A 22634-nucleotide genomic window follows, 5' to 3' on the forward strand; every position below is an offset into this window, starting at 1 on the left:
TGCATAGACGCGTAATCACCCTCTCATTTGAAAATCTGCCGACGCAAAAGGCCATGGGTCCCGTCATATGCCCCACCACTCACAGGGTTACGTCGTCGTTTCGAGCTATTCCATCCGAACTCCAAACTTAGCTGGTTTTGGTTCCAAGAGGAACTTACCGGATTATCTTTTTGAGGATTTTTAAAATATTTTAATTAAATTCGTTTATTGTATATTGTACGGTTAAAAATTATTGTAATTTTTTATATTTAAAATTGAATATTAATTGTATCAAATAAATACTGACAGCATAATGTATTATAAAGAGATGTGATTAGAGAATCGACAAGTATCCTTTTAAGTAAGTTGCGAATGGAACCTTTATTAATCCGGATAATTTGTTTATTATGGTGATGCGGCATTGCGAGGCTGCCACATGTGGTCAACGTGAATTGGTCAACGAGAGGTTCCAAAGCTGCCGCATCCACATGTGCGGATGTCGATATCGTTGTGCTCATTCAATTCAAGGTTGCTTAATGCAAGTTTGTTAATTATTGACACTCTAATTACGTACTTAACCCGCTAAGAGTTCGTTAATTGGAGAGCTTTACTTAATCTAGGAAGTAGGTTATGTAACGACAGAGGAAAACAAAGTAGAGGATAAAATGTGTTTATCATGTTAAGTTATAAGTGTGGTAAACTCAAAAGTTTATACAATTACGGTTTCATTTCATGTCCTATTAAACTAGTTAAACCTTTTGTTCGTTCAAAACCAAAGACAAGAAGAGAATGATTTGTTTTTTCGAGTGTTGGGTAGAGCAACGGTTGGTGACTTGATGAGAGTAATTAAATTAGGATAGTATTATCCACACACCACTCATTTTTACCTCTCACGTATTTTTATTAAGCTTTGGTCATTGATCTTCTTTAATTCATTTCATCCGACAGTCGAAAATTAAGAAGAGTGCGTGAAAAATAGAAATAAGTGTGTGATAGCACTACCCTTAAATCTAAGCAGTGTATAAAGTTGGCCACGTAATAAGAATACCATAATACCAAACGAATATGAACGAAAATACCAAATTCATATGCTACCAAAGGCATAAGAGCAATTCCACCCCAGTGGATTTTGCCCAAGACCCAGCACAAAAACAGGGCCAGCACCCTGTCAACCAAGTCCACCCCTCAATTTGACTGGTACCCAGCCTGAGCTGGGCAATGGACCAGCCCAAAACCGACTGAGCAAGAAGCTGGGCAGTTTGCCTGGCGCGTGCGCTTCACGCAGGCGCTGTCGCGAGTGCCCGACAAGGTTTCAGAGCGCGGGCCCGCGTGCAGGCGCACTCAGTTCCCCCCCCCGAGTTGGCGACGTGGCTCCCTTTGTGCCGTTGGATTTCCAACGGCTAGTTTTCTAAACCGTTGGATTTCCAACGGTAAAAAAAATTTAAATTTTACTTTTAAAATAGACCGTCGGATCAAAGATCAACGGTCCACGTTTTTTTTCACAATAAAAGTAAAAAAAAAAAGGCCCAACGGTCAGAAATATGACCGTTGGCCACGTGGCAATTCCCTGTCTCTTGTATTTGAATATTTTTCAAATCCAACGGTCCAGATTAATTAACTATATTAAAATTCATTAAAAATTATTAAAAAATACAGAAAAATTATTAAAAAATACAAAAAATTTTGAAAAATGTTAAATTTTTTCCTATAAATACCTAACCCTCATCTTCCACCTTTACACCACATTTCAATATTTTCTACACTTTCTATACTATCTACATTTCAATATTTTCTACACTTTAAGAGAAAAAAATGTCTTCGTGGAAGCTCATTGAAGATATTACGTTGTGTGTTGGGATTGGTTGAAAATCTTAGCGAAAATCTATTCACAAAATAGTACGTTCAGATAATGACACATGGCGTGACGAGATTGGTTAAAAATCCTATCCGAAATTAAAACTATTTTATTTTTTTATTCTTTTAGAAAAAATTTAAAAATATTTTAAATGGGCTGGATGCCAGCGCATTTTGTAGGGATGAAGATCGTTTGTGCCAGCGCATTTTTTTAGGGGTGGAGATGCCTTGGCCTATTACTGTTCATTGGAGTCTGTTACTGTTCACTTGAGTGGATAAATGCGCTGGGTGCTGGCGCAAAGTCCTTAGGGGTGGACTTGCTCTAAGAGTGGATATACCAAAATTTAGAAAGGAAACTACTTGGCTGATTGGACATTGAAGAAGTTTGCAAATGACAGTTTGACACATATGTAAAATGTTAAAGAGTCGAGTTTTTCTCCTTCGGAGATTAGATTAGACGGAAATTAGATTGGGTTGATTGGATGAACTGGATTTGGGAGATTCTTGGCCCTTTATTTTGGATCTCATTATAGGTTTGCTCTTTGAGCCCATAAAATTTGGGCTCAACTTTATATCAACGGTTTGGGCTTCATAAACTGTTCTTTCAGCCCATAAGAAGAGGCTTATTTTGCTTGTAGACGTTATGGTTGCAAACAAATTAGCTATATTAGGATAATATTTTTACGCATTTATATTTAATCATTTTCGTTGTTTTGTTTGATTTATTTAACCTAATGATGAAAAATAAATAGGAATGTGAGAAATAAAAAATATATATATACGAAAATCAACTTTTCTTAAGAAATCATTATCATCGTCACTTAGTACTACAGTCTAGTTATATTCTTCTTCATTTATAAGTGAAATGTCTTAGGTTCAATTATTGTCAAATGCGAGTGTGAACCATATTATTTTTAACCCATTGTAAGGCTAAACTCCTCCCCCTTAATATAGATAATATCGTTTGTTAAAAAAAAAAAAATCATAACCATCATCTTTTGTATGATTAAATGGTTAAGACTAAGAGACTGTTTGCTAAATATTTTGTTTTAAGATTTTAATTTTTTTATTTATTTTTTTAAACAAAAAAATAACTGAAAATAGTTATTAAATAAAGATTTAATTCCAAAAAAGTCTAAACTAATAATTAAATATTTATAAAAATGGACCCCAATTTTTCAAATGTTTTTAGTTTTCAATGTGTCAAAAATTTTACTCTGAGGAAATACAAAAATATTATTCTTATTATTTATTTGTACTATCATTCTTATAAAAATGAGATTCACATGTATCGACGAGTCGGCGACTCCAATTCTATTAGAGAGATGATATAAGTAATTATATAAATAGATTGTAAGTGTATTACTAATCCAAAAAAATAACCATGGATTTTTTTTATTTTTTATGAAGAGAGTATATTTGTTTTCTAACTATTTATGGTGGTGAATAAAAAAGATAGGTGAGAAAAGAGAGTAGAGGGGCGAACACTGCACCACTAAAAAAGAACTAATTATTAATTTCTAACTAAGCAATTAGGCGTTGCCCATCCCTTTCAGGTTTTCAGGGACAGGAAGCAAGTCCAAATTCTTCTGCCTCCTCCCCAATCGGATAAGATGAACAACAAAATTTAAGAAAACGCCCATTTCCCTCTCAGATTCCTGCTCCCCTATAAAACCCATCTCCATTTCATTCCCTTCTTCGGAAACTCTCAGAATCCACGCACCACAAACTCAAAAGCCTCAAGCTTTTTATTTTTCCATCCAAAAAAAAAGGAAACACCAACAATAGCAACCAACAATTATTTTTATTTTATTTTATTTTGGAGGACTTGGGTCAATCGTAATATTGATTCGCAGCCACGAATTCTGGGCTGGGAGGAGAATCAAAAGCCTCGACCTTGAAGGAGTTTCGAAAGCGATTCGGGAAGTCACTCTCTGCAGTTGAAGATTGTGGATGGAATTGAATCAATTACTTGGTTAGTTTTTTATTTTAATTTTTTTTTTGTTTCTCTTTATTTGTTTGTGGCTCTTGATTCGTTTGAGAGGAAAAGAGAGATGGATTTGGCTGCTTCTGTGAATTGACTGGTTGTGGCCAGCTTTTGCAGCATATTTATTTTGTTTTTCTTCCTAATTTTGTTATATTCTCTTGCAAACATTTCAGAATTCAATTTGGTTTCAGTTCGTTTGCTTTCCTTTAAAGTTTTACGAAATTACGAATTGGATTTGAAGATTGAAGATTTGAATTGTTCAATTCTTGCTTAATTCCAGGATCTGCTGGTGGGTCTTCCTGTTTTCATCCTCTGCTCAAATAAATTGTGTTTAATTTTATTTAATTTTATTTGTTTGAAGACTATGTTCATGCAGTGAAAGGCTCTAAAATTAATCTGTAAATTTGGATAGCAAATTGATTGAATTGCTATACTTTTAGGTTAATATAAATGGGAAATGATATTTGCACAGTTTAATTCTCGTTTTGCACACTCGTGTTTATTTATGTTCTTTGATTTATATTCAAAGGCTATAAATATACAAGGGTGTGCAGACGGAGAAAAGGCGTGTGTGCGGAAATTACTTCCCATATAAATGTTTCATCTTTCTATGAAGTTAGATTTGTGTTTGTTCAAGATAAGAGTGAGCATATACCTTTTGTTTTCAAATCCTATTTGTTAGCCTATATAGCTGGATTTTTGCTCTTTCAGTTGTGAGATTGAGTTCTTTGTTCCTCAATCTATGGATTTCTAACCTTCTGTTTCTAAAAATGGGGTGTTTTGTTTTTCCCTTACAAAAATACCGTTTTACCCGGCAAAGGCAAACTTTTCTTGATTATGTGCTGGTTTAATGGATTTGAGTTTCACCATCCGGGCTTCTGGGTTTTTTCCCCTTTGTTTGTGATTATCTGAACCAAAAATATTCTGGTTATTTCTTCACAGGTTTCTTATGCCAGTCTGAGTTCAACTTGTGTGGTTCCTACTGCAATGACATTGCCGTTTTGATCAATATTGAGGGATTTCAGTGAGGATTGCCCTCCTCAAATAAAAATGGATGGTTCAAATGAAGTTTCAAGCAATGGTGAAGTTGAGAATCATGCCCTCCAGATTATAAGATACTCTCCTTACCAGCCCTGCAGTAAATTACCTTCATCTTGGTTTGATTTGAGAGTCTTCTATGTGAGGATCAGTAACTTTAAGGTTGATGATTCGACCCCAAAGTTTCTGACTCTCCATCATATTCCTGTAAGCCCGGATACCCTTTTGGAAGTCAATGGTGCTAAAACTAGCATTCACTCTGAAGGTGTTTCTTCACATCTTAGAAGGGATCGGGTAGATAAGAAGTCTGAAGAGGCCACATTTGTGAATACAGACACCATAAGGTTGACGGGGAGCGCGAGATTTGAGGTGTATGACAAAGATGATCTCATCCTCTCTGGGGTGTTAGAGATGTCTAATAGCAACGGTTTCATTGGGGAATCAAAAAACAATGTCAAGCGATGGAGCATGAATTGTGAATCAGATATCAGTGCTTGCACTGGATTTTTGAAGGGGAAACATCTTGGTGGCGCTGAATTAACTGCACCAACCATTGAAGTTTACATCACAGGATGCTTCTCTGGCACACCGATCATCTTAACCAAGACACTGCAGCTTCATTTTAGAAAGAAACACAATAGGAAGAGCACGTTGGGTGCAATACCAGAGTACGAGACAACCGAATGCCAGAAAGATGTCTCTCGTGGAGTTGATATGGAGGTACATATTGAAACTTTTTTTTTGTATTGAAAGATTGAAACTCAAATTTTGTTATGTTCACTTCAGTGCTTTGCCATAGTTGCATTTATCTGGTATCTTAGGGTAGTGTCGGTATATGCATGTTGTAAGGCGCCTGTGTTCATCTAATGCCTCACTCTAGGGTCGGTTTTTGTTTGTTATGAGGCGAAAAATTATTTGAAGCTTTATTTGCAGTCATTGCAGTATTTGATATCAAAAATTGTACAATGCATCAGTGTCTGCTTCCGTGGATGACTAGATTTACATGCTTTAATCCAAACATTCGAATCTAGCGGTCCATAAAACCGGTGCATCCCGCACACCAGTGTACTGTAGTCTGTAGGACTCATTTGATAGATGAGGTGTTGAACAATTTTGTCGTTTTTGGGAGGCAGGTCCCCAGTGATCTAAAACTATATAGCGGTATGGTGAAATTGTCGCCTTTGTTAACTCTTTCGTACGAGCCTTGCAACTGCCTGCCTGTGCTTCCTGCCCAGAAACGTACTTCTTGTTAAACAAGGACTTGCAAACAGAATCTTATCTTATGGCACATGGGTATTATGGGTAGGGCACAGTTTTCAAGAGATGGGGTTGTATTCAATTTGCCGGTTCTGTCTTCTTTTTCATATCCTTGTTGGAGTCAGACTTACATTGGCCTCATCCAACGAGACGTGGGGATGGTCCGTCATTGTGGGCCCCACCTTCTACTGGGTTGTTGTAGACAGTATTCTGAAGGTTATATTGGCACCGATTTATTATCTTTGGGATCTTGATAAGATGGTTGTCTTAATTTACCCTGGTTAAGATGGCACTCATGAATTTGTTCTGTTGGTTTTATCTCTTGCGTAAAGAAGGAAAGGTTAACTTACCAAGGGCTAAATAATTAGTCATCATAGCATCTTTCATTTGTTATGGTTCATATCTCTGTTATTTATTCTTCGGTTGGGATTGCACGTTTTGGGATCCCCTAACCTTTCTTGAATTGCAGGTAGCAGAGTACAGAAACTACAAGCCGGAGAACGAGGACGAGTACAACAATATGTACTGGAGGAGGACGGAATATATGGACGGTGAAGACGGAGAACTCTCATGGTTCAATGCTGGTGTGAGAGTCGGCGTGGGTATCGGACTTGGCGTTTGCCTTGGAGTTGGCATAGGGGTCGGTTTGCTGGTCCGCACTTACCAAACGACCACGCGAACTTTCAAGAGGCGTCTGTTGTGATGTCAATGTGTTTTGTGTGCTCAATCTCGAAAGGCAGCTAACCTTGTCTGCGTTTAACGTGCATCTCGAACGACAGATTTTGACTTAGCACTGTTTGTGTAGCTGACAGTTTATATGTTTCGCGTTCTATGTTGTTTCCTCCATAAACTCTTGGTGAGAGGTTTGTTTAGAAGAAGGGTGTGATAGAAAGAGAGAAACAGTCTTTGATTTGGACAAAAGTATATAAATGGTAAAATATTGTATTTCATTGTTGTAGATAACATCTCTTTCCCCCAAAGCTAATAAAATTCGATTTAATAAATTTTATTTCTGGCCATCAGACTAAAACGGGGAACGGTGCACGTATTTATCATTTTCCCATCCCAAATTAGACACTTGGTAACAAGATTCAAGCTCAGGCGCAAGAAGACGGGAAAAAATGAAGGTTTTGCGAACAAGTGCTTTAGAATTTTAATTACGCCTTGGCTGATTGGTCTCGCCCACATCACATTTGATGAGATATTTATAAAACAAACCAATGCCAGATTGCTAATTTGTTTTCTTAATGATAATGTAGTCACTAAACATGTTTAGTATTAAGATAATCTCTCACTGGATCGTAGCTTGCAGGCTTACAGCAACATCTCAACCAGTTAGTCCGTCTCACTTATTCTCCTATACTTTAGGGTTATCAGCTCCTGCTATGGAGGATTCCGGTGCTTAATCACGATCATGCGCTGAGAGTAGGGGCGGGAGACTCAGCTGGCTGCTGGTGTAAGGCTCACTGGCTCTGGAGCCACCTCAGCTCCAGAACGCCCATTAGCCCAATGTGGTGGTCTGTCATCGGGGCACCAAAATGCAGCTGATTTCACATCATCTTGATTCATTAGTTTAGAGAATTCCTCGTGATCATAGTTTAGTATGGCTGGTCCTCCAAACTCAATAGGGAGATTTTCCTCGTCGAAATATTGTTTCATAAGCTCCACGCTATCTTTGTTCTTCGGGTAAACGAACTTAACCTTGTGGAATGTCTTGTTGTCCAAGAAATACTTGACAATCTGCATCAACAGAACAGAACAATCTCAGATACTCGATTCAATTATCTATCATCAATTTGAATAACTACTAGATTATAACCGCACGACCCCCGATTCTTTTGGCGGAAGTAATGTTCAATGAAGCAAATAGGAAGAACAGAACTCAAACCTTCCAAAATGCTTCAAAAATGCGTGGGGGATTGTAGAGAAATGCTACTGCTAGTCTCTCAGGGTAGTGGTTCTGTAAAATGTTGATGGTGTCTCGAGCCGATTTCACAGGCACGGTAGTACTTAGCGTCCACCCTGTGAAGTCTATCAGCCACGCCATTTGTTCTTGGCCCTCCGGAAGGTTGAACACAGCATTCTCAATCAGATACACCAGATGCCGCATCTGATTGTCTATTGATACCGTGTTCTGCAACATTTCCAGTAGCATTAATCTTCGCCCTAGTGAATGCTCAACGAATCAGAAATACAAAGTGACAACGCTTAATACCTGCATTCCCGGTCTCAGTATAAGAACAGTCCTCCCACTACGATCGCGAAAACTTGCTCTGTAAACTTTCCCAGTCTCGCCTTCACATGCAACTTCGCGCTGACAACACAACAATCACGTCAACACTCGGCTAGAAATGTAAGCATCAGAAACAGAGAACATCGTAAAAGGTAAAGCAATTTTACCCAGCGGATTTCCTCAGGCTTATAGGTTGACCTCCATTTGAGTGTTTCCTCCAACATTTTCTTCGCCTTGCCAAGGTTCCAATTTCGCGCCGCCAAGTACCGCCTGAAGCATGCATCAGTGCAGAACTGCAAACTGCGTCCAGATAGCGGTCCAATCGCAGCCTTCAGCTCATTGATCTGCATATATATTGCAATTCATGAACTCAACTAAGAAAGATTTTTCCACATTTCCTTGAAAACTTGTATACTTCAAACTTTTTCATTACCTTAGCGTCATGGTTCAAGTTCAAGGGATCGTCCTCTTGCTGATGAGAAGTGCTCCAGAGGCGAAACATGTCCACAGATTTTTCGATATCAAAATCCTTCGCAACTGAGTGCAGCTTCACCCAGGAACTTAATAGCTGCTCGTTTACTGGACTTGCATGAAACAGGGAGGGGTAGAAAATGATAAATAAATGAGGAAAAATCACGCAAACTGCGGTGTTAGATCAACCATCCAAACCCAATCTTAAAAGTCAAAGAATCAAACAATCCATGTTCCAGAAGAATTGAACATTGTTAACCATAAAAAAAAATAGAACGAAAAATGAAATCAGCAATAATAAAAAATTGTTGACTGCTGGAGTCATGACATATTTCCAGATCTTGGGCCCCACAAACAGAAGAACTACAGCAAACCCAGAACTCAGAAATTTTCTAATAATTTAATTTTCTTAGGAAAAATGAAACAAAAACAAATTAAAAACATAAAAACCAAGCACATAGCATGAGCAGAGAGTGTTCATTGCTACCTGGAAATCCAAAGCCTCCAACCTTGCCAATTGCTTGCCCCAGAGAGAGAGAAACGTGATGACCTTTTGTAAAACTAACACGAGATACGAGTGAAGAAAGAAGATAAAAGAGGAAAGACCGAAGCTTTATGGAGTGGAGTAAGCTTTATCGACCGAAGCTTTATGGAGTGGGAAAGATCTTCTAATCAGATCCATTTATCATACATCGTACAGTCAGAAATCATTATAAATTTTTTTATTTAAAATTGAAGGCTAAATTGGATTAATGGTCCTGTGGTGAGAGGGTAATCGGAAGATAGCTTTCGTGGTGAAAAAAATCATATTTAAACCTTCGTGGTGAACTCCGTTAGGATTTAAACTCAAAATTAACATCCTCCGCATCTATACGTTAACCCATTCAACATTCGTAACTAAAAGAGAAAAAAAACTCATTCATCCAAGGCTATGAATTCGTTGATCCATGCTTCGATTCCATTCAAATATTGAAAAACGAAATATTGGGTTGTGAAAACTGACTTACAGATTGAGGATGGTGTGGTTGGAGCCTCTTTGCAGTAAAAGAAGCTTCAGGATTTGTAAAAATAAGAAAGAACCGCAATTTGGGTGGTAAATTTAAACTTACTCGAACTTTACAAAATCTAAAGGTTAATAAATTACAAGGGATTGGAGCCAAAAGCTTGAAACTTCACAACCCATATCAAATCTCAGGCTCCTTTTTTTCGTCTGGGAATCCTACTCAGAGAAAGAGCTAAAATTTAAAAACTCGCTCGGATTGAATTAACTCAAAGAACACAAAAAGTGACACTGCTTTGGACCAAAAAATTTAAAATCCAATGAAATCTTTGGGAAAAGGATGGGATTGTTAATTTTGGGTTATCAGAGAGTTTACATAAATGTTAATTTTAGGCTTAAATCATAACGGAGTTCACCACAAAGATTTAAATATGAATTTTTTCACCACAAGGGCTATCTTCCAATTACTCTCTCATCACAAGACCATTAATCCAATTTAGCTATAATTGAATATAAATAATAACTGACAAAAACTGATCTCATAATATACAATAAACATATATAATCAGAAGATTCCAAGAATCATCATAAAAATGATACGGCGAGGATCATATCTCTTGTGTGAAATGCAATTTCTCGGGTCTGCGCTTTCCTTTTTCTGTATTTTTCCTGGCGGCAATGCTAGAGCCACTGCCTTGTGATCTTTCGAGTGATGACGTGCGGCCAAACCCACGCCCACGTGTTTTTTTCATGCACTTAATATTTGCACGTGTGGCCTCTGATAAGAGAATCATGGTCTTCGTTCGATGCCTCTCAACGTGGCGGATTCTTGGAACATTGCAAGTTGCAACCGGGGAAAATTTAGTAGGAAACCGTAAAGAGATGCGGAGGAAAAACGAAAAAGATGAATATATGGATTCTAGAAGGTATTCCAAACTGCCGTGAACAAAACTTTCTTTGTCAATAAAATGAAAACCTTTAGTACTACGATTTGGTATTTTTTATTTTCAGTGAGAAGTTTTAGATTCGGTTTTTACTAAAAACGAATTTGAATCACATTATTCTTAATCTATTATGATTTTCAATGAGAAGTTTTAGATTCGATTCTTACTAAAGATAAATTTAAACCACATTATTCTTAATCTATTATGAAGCTTAGCCTAATTTTTTATCCAGTTAACGTAAATAACCAATTTTTCTCTTTATTTTTCAAACATCACCCACATTGCCATGGTAATATTTTTAATTAAAAAAAGAAAAAAATACATTTCTATATGATAGTTTTTGTTTTACTTTTTATATACACACGTGTGAGCTTTATCTAGTATTGGTAAAAGTAAGAAATGACTATGACATGGGTTTTTGGGTTTACAGTCACAACACATTTAAACCGTAGGGTTTGTTACTTTCACCAACCCATTGGGTTTGCTACATTTTCCTTGTTTTTTTAGTTGATGTTGCTTTTTCCTTGTTGACCAAGTGCATGAATAAATCGCAAGAGTAAAGAAACATACAGAAATAAACATAGCTTACATGAGAAGAAAATGTGATTAAAACAAATCATCTTCTTAGGATTAATTTGATAAAACTCGGCTTTTTACACTTCAAAAGTCATTCCTTTGCACACAAACCAAAACACATATCATATTCAAAACAAATAAACTTCAAGGAAAAGGCAGCCAAATCACGCTAGCATATGAGCTTTCCATGTATTCTGATTCCACCCAACATTACATGCAAGTTTTTCTAATTTTACCGAAGTTTTATTGGCACAATAATCTTCCATCCAAATATAGAGCCAAATAGTGTGACTAATATAGAGGAGGAAAAGTAAAACCAGTGAGTCGGCACCACTATGTCCAAGTGGTGGACGTGTTCGAAAAGCGGTGGGTGCTGCATCGTCCAACTTGCAAGTGCCTAGCCAATGTCAAATGAAATCGAAGACATGCCCACCTACACCATTTTTCCCCATTTGATACTAGGGGTGTGATATCCACACACCCCATTTTACTTCTCACACACCCTTCTAATTTTCGGCCGTCGGATCGGATGAATTGAAGAAGATCAACGGATAGAAATTAACAAGGGTGTGTGAGAAGTAATTTGGGGTGTGTGGATAGCACACCCCTTGATACTACTGGAGCATTCTGCCAACCGACCTGAACTTGTCCCTCTGATTTCCTCTCTAAACTATGGACAAGGATCTTCTTCGGATTCACTTTGTGAGGATCCGATCCCCACATTCAACCGTTCATCGTACATCGTACAGTTAATTTTTATTAGATACTATTTATGTTTAATTTTAAATTAAAAAAATCAAATAATTTTTTACCGCACGATACACGATGAATGGTTACGATGTGGAGATCTCTAGAATCCCCACAAAATGGATCCAGATGGGATCCAATTCCCTAAACCATTACAAAAGATAGCATTCTGCCAACTGACCCGAACTTGTACCCCAACAGCTGATTTCCTCGCGAAACTATTGCAAAGGCCAATTTTCGGCTACGGGATGTTTCCTCACAAAACATCAAATTTTTGGAAGCATGATAAGAGGGAATTTGGTCATTTATTTTAGTTTCTGAGGAAAATTGGCCAATGTCGTACGAGTCACAATTTAAAGGAAGAATGACACGCTTTGTAGACAATACAAAATCTAAAAGTTTTCGCACAATCACAGATTCACAACCATAGTATAGCCTGAGTTCGAACACAAAAGAATCAATATACATGCATTAAGGTATAGCTCCATCCGAGTAGCTGAAGAAGTAGAAAGAAAAGCAGATACAGTAAGTTTTAGAACGCATCAGTATAAACAGCATTGTAAGATGTACATGGACAAAAGTAAACCAATTCACAGACCACCTCTCAGACATGACACGAAAGTAAAATCTCGTTGAAACTGAAAGCTATCACAAATTAAAGAAACCGCCAACACAAACATGAAGCGTACTGAGACTTGATTAAAACTATTAAGAAGTCAAATACAACCACCCTGATAGAAGAAATCTCACGAAGGATACCTCGGAACTGTTTTCTTCCAATTCACCAAAAGAGATCGCCTTCTGACTAAGCCAGCACTCTTCCACGCAAAGAGAGTGTTATGAACGAGCTCTAAGATCAGGTCAGCATTCTTCCACATAACAAGTACGTGATGAACCAGTTTGCAAATAAGCCCAGCACTCTTCGACATGAGCCCTTAGGTGAACGATCATATAAGCTATTCTCTACAAGTCATGACTGCGGTTTGAAGTAATGGTATAGAAAATGCATGTGTTGTGAGTACGAAACAAAGCAAACGGAAATAGGCGCCAAATAATACAAGCCTAAATGCTTTATTTTTGATGTCATTGGGGAATCATCCAACAAAAGATGCGATAAGCTCAAAAGAAGCTTAAGGGACTATTAGCAGTTTTCTTAATATGCATCTATATATCATTCACCAAACTTGAAAATTGAAAATAGATGTATACATACTAAAGCATAAATGAATACCGAACAACAACATTTTACGGAATATGAAAGATCTTCAAGAGTTGCAACATAATGTAGCAACGTTTATTGTTATACTAAAATGTAACATGATATAGCGTGGAAACCTAGCAACCAACTGAGCCCTAATTTGTTTCTATACATCACTAGCCAAACCGAACCCTTGTAGATTTTTCTTCACCTGGTTTTTACTGCATTTGTAGGTAGTCAATGAGTATAAGTTAATTGAGAGCTGCAATTTTAATTATTAAGTAACGAATCGAAGTTAGTACCTCTCCGTGAAGCCAAATCGGAATCCGCCTTCTCCATGTAAGCTAATTGAATCATCGTAATCATCACAACCGGGTCAACTACCAAATCCGATCCAGTGGACAATCAGCACCGGGTAATCGACTGAAAACAACAGTTACCGAAAAAACATATGAGAAAATCAGTCAACAAACATAGCCAGGTAAGAACAAGCAGCGTAGGGATAAATTTAAGCGGATCGATCACATACCTTACTCCTGAACTACTTATTTTTGGAGATAATTATCAATGATAAGCCCAATTAGATACTAGTTTAATTAACTATCATTACTTACATTTCTTACTTCAATCTCCTGATTGTTCATACATTAATGTATGACCAATAATTAACCACCAAATCATAGGGTTAAATCTTATATTTTCCACCAATGTCCCTCACATTACTCAATTCCCTAAACAAGGCTATTGTCTCTGTTATTTAGTCTCATTTATTATGTGACTGCATCTAACGTCTCGTTAGACTGTCTACGTACCCTAATTAGGGATCAAGCCATTCATAATTCACAATAATTAATTGTAGGTAACATGCACAATTCACTTTAGAAGCGTTTGAGGAGCTATCAATTATATACCTATGATAAAAGGAAAAGATTCACTCACCTGGAGTCCACGCTATGATTCTCTAGCACGCACATCGAGGTGTCTCGAATGATTGGCGCTTGGAATAATTATAGAATCACATCTCATAACTCTCATCAATAGAATACGTAATTCACATAAAACACATCCTCAAGGACATTCTAAAATAGTTTGAGACCCATTGACCATAAGTCAATCGTCGATCAAAAATCGACGGTAGGGTCTACAACCCTGTATAACTCGATCCGGAAGATCCGCATATTAGATTTTCAATCTGCAACTTCCAAAGATCCACATTATGCTTTTAGAATAACATACTAAAATTTCATTGCGATCAAACGGTCAGATCTCAGCTAATTGCCCAAAACCAAGTGGCGGTTAACATTTATTTTATAAACTTACACATCTAATTCGGGAAGATCCGTAGTCGGATTCCTGATCTGTAAGTTTCTATGGCCTTCAAATATTATGTACTATAATGTATTAAAGTTTGGTGATGATCCAACGGTCGGATCGTCGATTACTATTCTAATTAAGTGGTGGACCTTAATGGGACTTTGCCAGATTCTGCAGTTTTTGCAGATTTCCTGGGCGATCTTTGGAACACCATATCTCACTTGTTTCTCAACAAAATTCTACCCATAATATACCAAATCGAAGCTATAGAAATTTAGAACAAGATTATACCAGCTTGGAGTCCAAATGGTTGCAGGAGGTGGCCGGAAAATGGTCTGAAATACGGCTGTCCGCGGGAAAACTGGTAACTCGCCGGAATTTCTGGGCAACCTTTCAACGTCCATAACTTTGTCAATACTCAACGAAAACAAGTGATTCAAAAACGAAAATCATAGTTCTCAACGAGATGAAGAGACTGGTACCTTACACGATGGCTATCTCACCGTTATTTTGCCGGAAAACGCCTCAAAAGTGGCAGAGGTCGTCAGAAACTAGGCAAATTTTAAATCGTTATAACTTTATCATTTCTCCACCAAATCACACGATCCAAACATGAAAATTCATCTACACAACATGAAGAATCGATTTATACCTGTGTCCAAGTCCAATTTAACCAGGAAAGGCTCCAATTTCACTTAAACCTGCCGAAACCCTAGAAAAAGGTGTGCTTTGATTCGGCTTCGAATCGAACTCTGACGCTTCCAACACTGCTTGGGCTTTGTTCTTGGGGTTGAGAGAAGTCTTTTTGTGCTGGTCATGGATGGTGAAACTTGTCGGAGCCACCGGGAAGAGGGATAAAGCCGCTGGAACAACCGTGAGCTTGTGGCTTCGAACTGGAAAAATGGAAAAGAAATAGGGAAATCTAACACCACTAGGATGTAGGGCTCATCAAGGGATTTCCATGGATACCAAGATCACCCAAAAAGGAGTTCGTATGAAGGAGATATGGCCAGGTCAAAATTGTTGGTTCGCGGGTCAAAAATGACCCATTTCGGGTCCCTCATTTCCTCTCCTCCTGATTGGGCAACTCCTAACCTTTTTAAAAATCTGATTGGTGGCTACTCCCACAAGGTGGGATTTCTAATAATTTAAACTAAACTTTAACTAACCAATTTCAAATGTCCGTAACTATACAGTTATAATTCGGACTTGCAAACGGCTTTCGTCTATGCGTTCATACCAACGAGTACTATACAAATACGCCAAAAGAATAAGTCATACGTTCCTCTAGACGACGGACAACAAAAATCAAAGTCCTCGGCTCCAAGGCATTTTCGTCAATTCACGCTTTTAAAATTTATAAAATTGTAAAATTTGGGACGGGTTGTCACAGGGTGCAACCATGATGAGCTCTAAATAAATATATGCATACCAATGCAATACAACCCATTTAATCACATAATACTCACCTGAAGCTTACCTGAGTCTCCACAACATCAAATAATATAATTCTCAAGTATAACAGTGCAATAGTCAAAATGCAACTCATTATGACATGGCATTCAAAACATAAATCATTTAAGAAAACATTTTGGAAACCGTAACATACATACATATATATAGAAAGAAAATGCCCACTCACCTGGAGTCCGCGCTACAACTCCCTAACACCAATATCAAGGCGTCACGAATGATCGTCGCCTAGAACAATTATCAAATCACGTCTCAGAATTCTTATCAATAGAAAACATAACTTACATAAAACACATCCCCCAAGGACGTTTTAGAATGATTGGTAACCTATTGACCAAAAGTAAACCGTCGATCAAAGATCGACTGTAGGGTCCACAACCATACGTAACTCGATCCAGAAGATCCGCTCTTGGATTTCCTATCCGTAATTTTCAGAGATCTATATTATGCTTCTAGAACAACATCCTAAAGTTTCGGAACGATCCGACGGTCAGATCTCCGTCAATTGCTAAAATTAAGTGGCGGCCGACGTTTTATTTTACAAACTTACAAATCCAATTTGGGAAGATCTGCAGGTCGGATTCCTAATCCATAAGTTTCTAATATCTTGAAATATTACATACTATAATGTATTAAAGTTTGGTGACGATCCAACGGTTGGATCGTCAATTCATATAAGGATCAAGTAGATGTATTTATCAAAACTATGTTCAAACGATGAAATTTCATGCAATGGCTTCACATATGCAATTGGGCTATCAAATTTAGCCTAGGAAGGTCAGGTGGGGTCTCCGCCCACGTGCCGCCGCACACAGCAGCCGATCGCCCCGACTCGTCGGAAAATTCAATTATTTCTAAAAATTCTCAAACTTGACAGAAATGAAGATCTCAGTGAGTAGAGAAAGTTTTATACCTGTGGCCAAGTCCAATTTGGCCGAGAAAAGCCTCAAATCACCATGAACTCTAGAATTTGGGTGTTCTTGATTTGTCCTCAAATCAACTCCGACGCTTCAACCATTGATTGGGCATTGTTCCTGACCTCTTGAGGAGTGTTTTGGTGGTGGTAATTGAAGGAAAACATTTCAGAATTGGTAGATTTTGGGCAAGTCTTCCGCGGCACCCACATGGTATTCTTCGTGAAATCTCCACCATTTCGTGTCAATTTTGTCTAGAATTGGATGTTGGGATATAGTGATGAGGTTTGGTGGTGGTGAATGGGTGAAAATCTTCGAAAAATAGGCGAGGATCGCCGGAAACTGCTTCGAACCCAATGGCACCCCCGATCGAGTACGTAGGTACAGGGGTGAAGGGGATGAAGGTCTTGGTTGGGTGCCACTCATCTCTCTCCTTTCCCTTCATTTCCTTCTCTCTCCATTGGGCAACCTCTTCCTTTCTCCTCATCCGATTCGCCACCACCCCCTCCTGAAACTCTCATTCTCCATTCTTCTATTCCGTCCAACATTCTCCTTCTTCACAACTTGTTTCCACCCCAGCCACACACATGGCTCCCTAAAACAAGTCACAGAAAAATATCTATCAATTATGAAATTTATTAATTTGTCTTCGGTATTCGATGTTTCGTTAAATTTTAACCGTAGCTTCGATTTCAATTCCGATTGCGCCTTCGCGTTTGTATCGTCGAGTACTTCAAGAATACGCCAAAATAATATTTCGTACGTCTCACTATACGTTGGTCAAAGAAAGTTAATACCTTTGCCTCTAAGGGAATTTTCGTAAAATCACGATTTTAAAATTTATAAAAACGTAAAATTAGGGACAGGTCGTCACATAGATTGTGCCACATCACTAGCCGTTGGGTTTGAATTTCAGATTTTTTTTATTGTTGGAAATCCAATGGCCCATAAAACTAGGGATGGATTTTTTTACCAAATTGCCATACCAACCGAATTGTCAACCGTGCCATACTGATTTTGTGCCAAATTTTTTGTGGCAACGGTAATGGTACGGTATTGTACCGTACCGAAAGTTAGTGGTACGGTATTGGTAATGGATACCATTACCACGGTATTACCATACCGTACCGAAAATATAATATAATATATAATTTATATAAATTATATAATATATAATTATAATATAACACATATTTATAAATTATAATATATTTTCTTTGTTTGTTAAATGGTTTTCAACTTTAATTCTTCTTGCTACTAATATGTTTTCTTTGTTTGTAATATAGGCTTAACATAAACTCAATCTTCTACAAGTTCAATGCCTCCTCCAAAAGCTTCGACATCTTAAACTTGAAGAATTGATCAATGAATTTTACCTGTTGAAGTTTAGTTTCAATTTTCCTTTGGTTTGAAACTTTAACTTCTATTTGGATTGTTAACTTCTATTTGTTTTGGTTTGTAACTTCTATTTGGATTGTAAGCTTAATTTTCATTTTGATGCATAATTTGAATTATTGTGTGTGTAAATTATGAATGATGAATAATAGATGAATTTAGGCTACAATTTAAATTACTGCTTTATGTTTCCATTCTTTGTTTCAGGCGTATAATTTTCAAGTAATTCATCAACATTTCATGTGGCTGTAAATCCATTTGAAGGTGGAAATCCAAAATCCGTTTGGGCACTTGTTATGAGAATTTTCTTCTGTCTATGCATTTGGTTTATATATCTTTGTCTTATTACAGAGGCACAAAATATGAAATGTTGAACAAAGCAAAAACAGATTTTGTCTCAAAATAAAGTGGCAATTACCATTGCCATACCATGCCAACCGAACATTTGGCAATACCAAACTTCGGTATACCGAAAGTTTGGTATGGTAATGGTAATAGATTTTACCAAACCGAAAATTTGGTACGGTAATTGATACGAGGGTTTTGGTACGGTAACCGTATCGAACCCACCCCTACATAAAACTAGCCGTCGGAAATCCAACGATCAAGGCTTAGCCACGTAACCCATGTCCCGTGCCCTTTTAGTGCACCTACAACACGGGCCCATCACTTGTTGCCTTGTCGGGGACGCACAACCACACGAGCGTGTTTTCCACAAGCCTGACGCAAAAAAAAAAAATTTGTGTTGCCCACTGACATCATGCTGGCATTAGCATGACGCCAGATAGGCCGGTTCCTACCTCAACTCATTTTGGGCCGGCCTACAAACTGACTTGAACTTTGGGCTAGCCTATTTTTAAGGGTGGATGGGTTTTTTTGGGTGCCAGCCTAAAAGATAGGGCTGAAGTTGCTCTTAGGTTGTTTTGATGGGCTATACCAAATTTTTTGGAAGCATGGCAATAAAAGGGCAATTTGCCATTTATTTTGGGTGATTGGCTCAGTATTTAAACTCATTCATGTGTGATAAATATGGTGGTGAGTATTAGCACTACTTTAGTATGATGAGCAAAAATATTTTCATTTATATTCAAAGTTCGACATTTCTGGTAAGTCTTTTTTTAATTTTAATTTCAATTTTTTGTTTTTAATAAAATTAGATTCTCATCCATCTTTCTTCTATTTTATTAAATAAAACCTTATTTCTTTGTAATTTTTTATAAAGGAGCATCTGGAGATGGAGTTAGCGAGCCAGCAAGAAAGTCATGCGTACCAGCGATAATACCAGTTTCAGCAATACATTTCTTGCAGAGCCCAGGCAATGACAACATTTGTCATTCGCTTCCCCGATCCTCCGAGTGACTTTCAGTTGCCATCCACCAAAGCACTGCAATATTTGTAGTTAGTTTAGCATTTCTTGTATACATTTGTACGAATATTTTTTTAATCGAATTAAATAATTTTTTTTAGATTAATACATTTTCAAAAATAAAATAAAATAAACTGATTGCTGAAATATTTTTGTCGAGCAAAATAATATAAATATTTTATTTATGGAAATCCAACGAAATAATGGGGTAATGAGTTTGGTCCGTCGGGCCAACTTGGTCAACGCACTTTATTCGACAAAATATTATCATCGAGCGAGTACCATTTTCACGACGAATATTAAAAAGTCGTCGGACGAAATCTGTAGCGACACCCTTTGCGCGACCAAATTTCCCTGACAACTTTTCGTCGGCAAAATCTTAAGTGATGAAATCCTATTTAGCTTGAAGAATACATTTTGCTTGTAAAGGTCCTTTTTTTTTGAAATGAACGCATTAGAGTACAAGTAAAGAAAATACAAATGTACAAGAAATAGAACATTTGGCGCTTAAGGAATCATATTTAAGAAATAAACATTCATTAACGGTAAACATGTCATAAATAATAATTTTATTACTACAAGTTATGAAATTAGTTTGGTTCCAACCTTATGACTTTACAGAGGTTTTATTGTAAATTCAAAGGAGTGCAATGGTTGAAAAAAGAAATGTCAACTCAATGACTTCATAGAGGTTTTATTGTAAATTCAAAGGAACGCAATGATTGAAAAAAGAAATTTCAACTCAATGACTTTATAGAGGTTTTATTGTAAATTCAAAGAAGCCCTACGGCTTAAAAATAATTCAAAATTGGGGGCTGTTTGAACCATTTATTGCCGTGTGGGGAATCTATTCATTAATTTTTCTGGTGTTGTGTCGCTAGCAGCAGTTAAAGTGAAGAAATTGTGTTTTGACAATTGCCAAAACTTTTGTCCCTTCCAAAGAAGGGGAACCCAATTATGACAGTTCCTTAATTTCAAAAGATGTGTTATCCATACATTCATTTTTACTTCTCACATACTCTTGTTAATTTCTGTCTATTGATCTTCTTTAATTCATCCGATCCGACCGTTGAAAACTAAAAAAGTATGAAAAAAGTAAAAAAAAATGTGTGAATATCACATCCTAATTTCAAAGGCCACAACATCCACCTCTAGATTCATGGAGTGAATTACGGGTCATATTTTACACCATGCTCTTGACGACTAAGTACAACAGCAGACATATCCATATATTCATAAATACTTTATGAAAAGCGAGTTTTGACAAGGACTTAAAGTGGGGTGGATTTTACGTTTGAAAACCCGAGGCTTCTGGTCATATGTATTTTTCTAAAGATTGACAAAAATTTATAAGAATAGGATTCTCTCCTTTTGTTTATTTTCTTATCTTTTTTTATTTTTTATTTGAACAATCACGATTAAATTATATCAATATTTTATATTAATTTTTTTATAAAAAAAAGAGATAAAATAAAGAATGTAATAGGAGAAGATGAAAAAAAACAAAGAGAGAATCCTAGTCTAAATTTATATGGATATTATTGTTGATGGGAACCTGAGTTGTTTATCATGACCATAATAAGTGAATCCCATTTGATTCAAAGGAAGAAAAAAGTCACGAAATCAAGGATTCGTACTATTTAGACGTAAGATTCGTGGAATTTGATGACTTACGTGGAAAGGTGACCGCCATTTTGAAATATGGAAAAGCTGATAGGTGCTGCTGATAAGATCGGTCGAAGACTTTTATCATCTTGTTTTTGAACTTTTATTATTTAAATTTTATGACGGAATTTTAAATTTTTTTATAATATCAAAACAGATTGTTTAATACGGAAGTTCTACGGCCACCCGTGATCTACATCATACAATTTATCTTGTATACGTGATAGTCTTAAAAATTCGTCAAACATTAAGAGACATATTATATGAGAAATGTTAAGGAGGGGAGAGAATTATGCTTCATATTATATAAGAAGTGTTAAGAAGATTCTTTTAAAATGATATTCTATATAATTCTTTATTACCTCATAATTTAAAGTTAATTTCTACGTAAATATTATAAAATATTGTGCAAAAAATAAGAAATTAGAAAATTCACGTAGAATCACACATTTACAAAAATATCCTTTACATTTCTCATATTATGTCGTACATAAACAAAAAAATACTATTGGATGAGCTTAAATAATAATGATAAAGCCACGTAGCAAGCCTGGAAGAAAATCACACATTTCACTAATCAGCTTGATGCACCTTAATTCAACATTTGACTAATGACTTTTTTTTGGTTATTGTTTGATACAAATGAGTTTATAATAATAAAAATACCAACGTGAAATATGTAGGTTTATTTGTTAATTATTTGAGGGGTGCTTTCAGGGTGATCGAATGGAAATTGAAACAAAGGTGTTGATTCAGTTGGAGTCTCTAGCTAATGACGGTGTGTGTGAGTGGGATTAACAACGCCTCATGTGGTACCAAGACTATGGAGGAAATGATATTTTTCAGGCAACACAGTAACAGTTTTATTACCATTATAAGAAAAGGTATAAACTTCAAATAGAGTATCTTGAGTTAAATCTGAATGATCCTCAAACAAAATAGATTTCAAAACAAAAAATAAGGTCAACTTGGCCAATCTCACCATATCGGCAGATCTTTGGGTATGACTAGCATGATAACACATCCAGCACTCTGAAGCCAAATGTACTTCAATCTTGGCAATTAGAAAATCAATCACATCATAACCCGCCTTATGAGAGACTTTGCGTACAAAATTGCCAGCAAAACTAGTAAAAGAACACTATTTACATACAAGCAACGCCAACTTAAAAAAGAAACTGCTAAAGAAACAACTAGTGACGTTTACAATAATGACTCTACAT

General features: G+C 36.7%; 2 protein-coding genes and 1 long non-coding RNA gene across 6 annotated transcripts; 1 reads left to right on the forward strand and 2 right to left on the reverse strand.

Moving 5' to 3' along the window:
• The first annotated feature begins 3344 nt into the window (after window positions 1-3344).
• LOC126604060 (uncharacterized protein At1g01500-like) lies at window positions 3345-7119 on the forward strand. Of its 2 annotated transcripts, XM_050271134.1 has the most exons (4): window positions 3345-3808; window positions 3994-4109; window positions 4763-5578; window positions 6585-7119. In XM_050271134.1, exons 3-4 carry the CDS (start codon window positions 4871-4873, stop codon window positions 6816-6818), a joined length of 942 nt encoding a protein of 313 aa, XP_050127091.1. In that variant the 5' UTR covers window positions 3345-3808; window positions 3994-4109; window positions 4763-4870; the 3' UTR covers window positions 6819-7119. The 2 variants fall into 2 exon arrangements, with proteins under 2 accessions (XP_050127091.1, XP_050127090.1); XM_050271133.1 differs by lacking the exon at window positions 3994-4109 and having other exon boundaries at window positions 3346-3808.
• Window positions 7120-7319: 200 nt separating this feature from the next.
• On the reverse strand, window positions 7320-9660 carry LOC126604061 (uncharacterized). Its single transcript, XM_050271135.1, has 6 exons — window positions 9307-9660; window positions 8782-8927; window positions 8516-8692; window positions 8331-8429; window positions 8004-8249; window positions 7320-7855 (listed from the first exon to the last, which is right to left on the reverse strand). The coding sequence occupies exons 2-6, from the start codon at window positions 8848-8850 to the stop codon at window positions 7556-7558; spliced, it is 891 nt and encodes a 296-aa protein (XP_050127092.1). The 5' UTR covers window positions 8851-8927; window positions 9307-9660; the 3' UTR covers window positions 7320-7555.
• Window positions 9661-12114: 2454 nt separating this feature from the next.
• Window positions 12115-17553, reverse strand: LOC126602243 (uncharacterized). 3 transcript variants are annotated; one of them, XR_007616050.1, is made up of 7 exons: window positions 16985-17553; window positions 16241-16299; window positions 15251-15491; window positions 15081-15149; window positions 14890-14988; window positions 13587-13707; window positions 12613-13062 (listed from the first exon to the last, which is right to left on the reverse strand). It is a non-coding gene; the product is annotated as an uncharacterized LOC126602243 (long non-coding RNA). The 3 variants fall into 3 exon arrangements; XR_007616051.1 differs by lacking the exons at window positions 16241-16299; window positions 16985-17553 and adding an exon at window positions 12115-12582 and having other exon boundaries at window positions 12846-13062; window positions 15251-15661; XR_007616049.1 differs by lacking the exons at window positions 16241-16299; window positions 16985-17553 and having other exon boundaries at window positions 15251-15661.
• Window positions 17554-22634: the final 5081 nt, after the last annotated feature.

This window comes from Malus sylvestris, chromosome 15 (assembly GCF_916048215.2).
Source record: "Malus sylvestris chromosome 15, drMalSylv7.2, whole genome shotgun sequence".
NCBI lineage: Eukaryota > Viridiplantae > Streptophyta > Magnoliopsida > Rosales > Rosaceae > Malus > Malus sylvestris.

Excerpts from the sequence above, each read along its gene's own strand:
- LOC126604060 (XM_050271134.1), top strand. The coding sequence starts at position 4,871 with ATGGATGGTTCAAATGAAGTTTCAAGCAATGGTGAAGTTGAGAATCAT. Across the intron at positions 5,579-6,584 it reads CTCGTGGAGTTGATATGGAG|GTAGCAGAGTACAGAAACTA; the intron begins GTACATATTGAA and ends CTTGAATTGCAG.
- LOC126604061 (XM_050271135.1), bottom strand. The coding sequence starts at position 8,850 with ATGTTTCGCCTCTGGAGCACTTCTCATCAGCAAGAGGACGATCCCTTG. Across the intron at positions 8,693-8,781 it reads ACTTGAACCATGACGCTAAG|ATCAATGAGCTGAAGGCTGC; the intron begins GTAATGAAAAAG and ends ATATATATGCAG. Across the intron at positions 8,430-8,515 it reads AGCCTGAGGAAATCCGCTGG|CGCGAAGTTGCATGTGAAGG; the intron begins GTAAAATTGCTT and ends TTGTGTTGTCAG.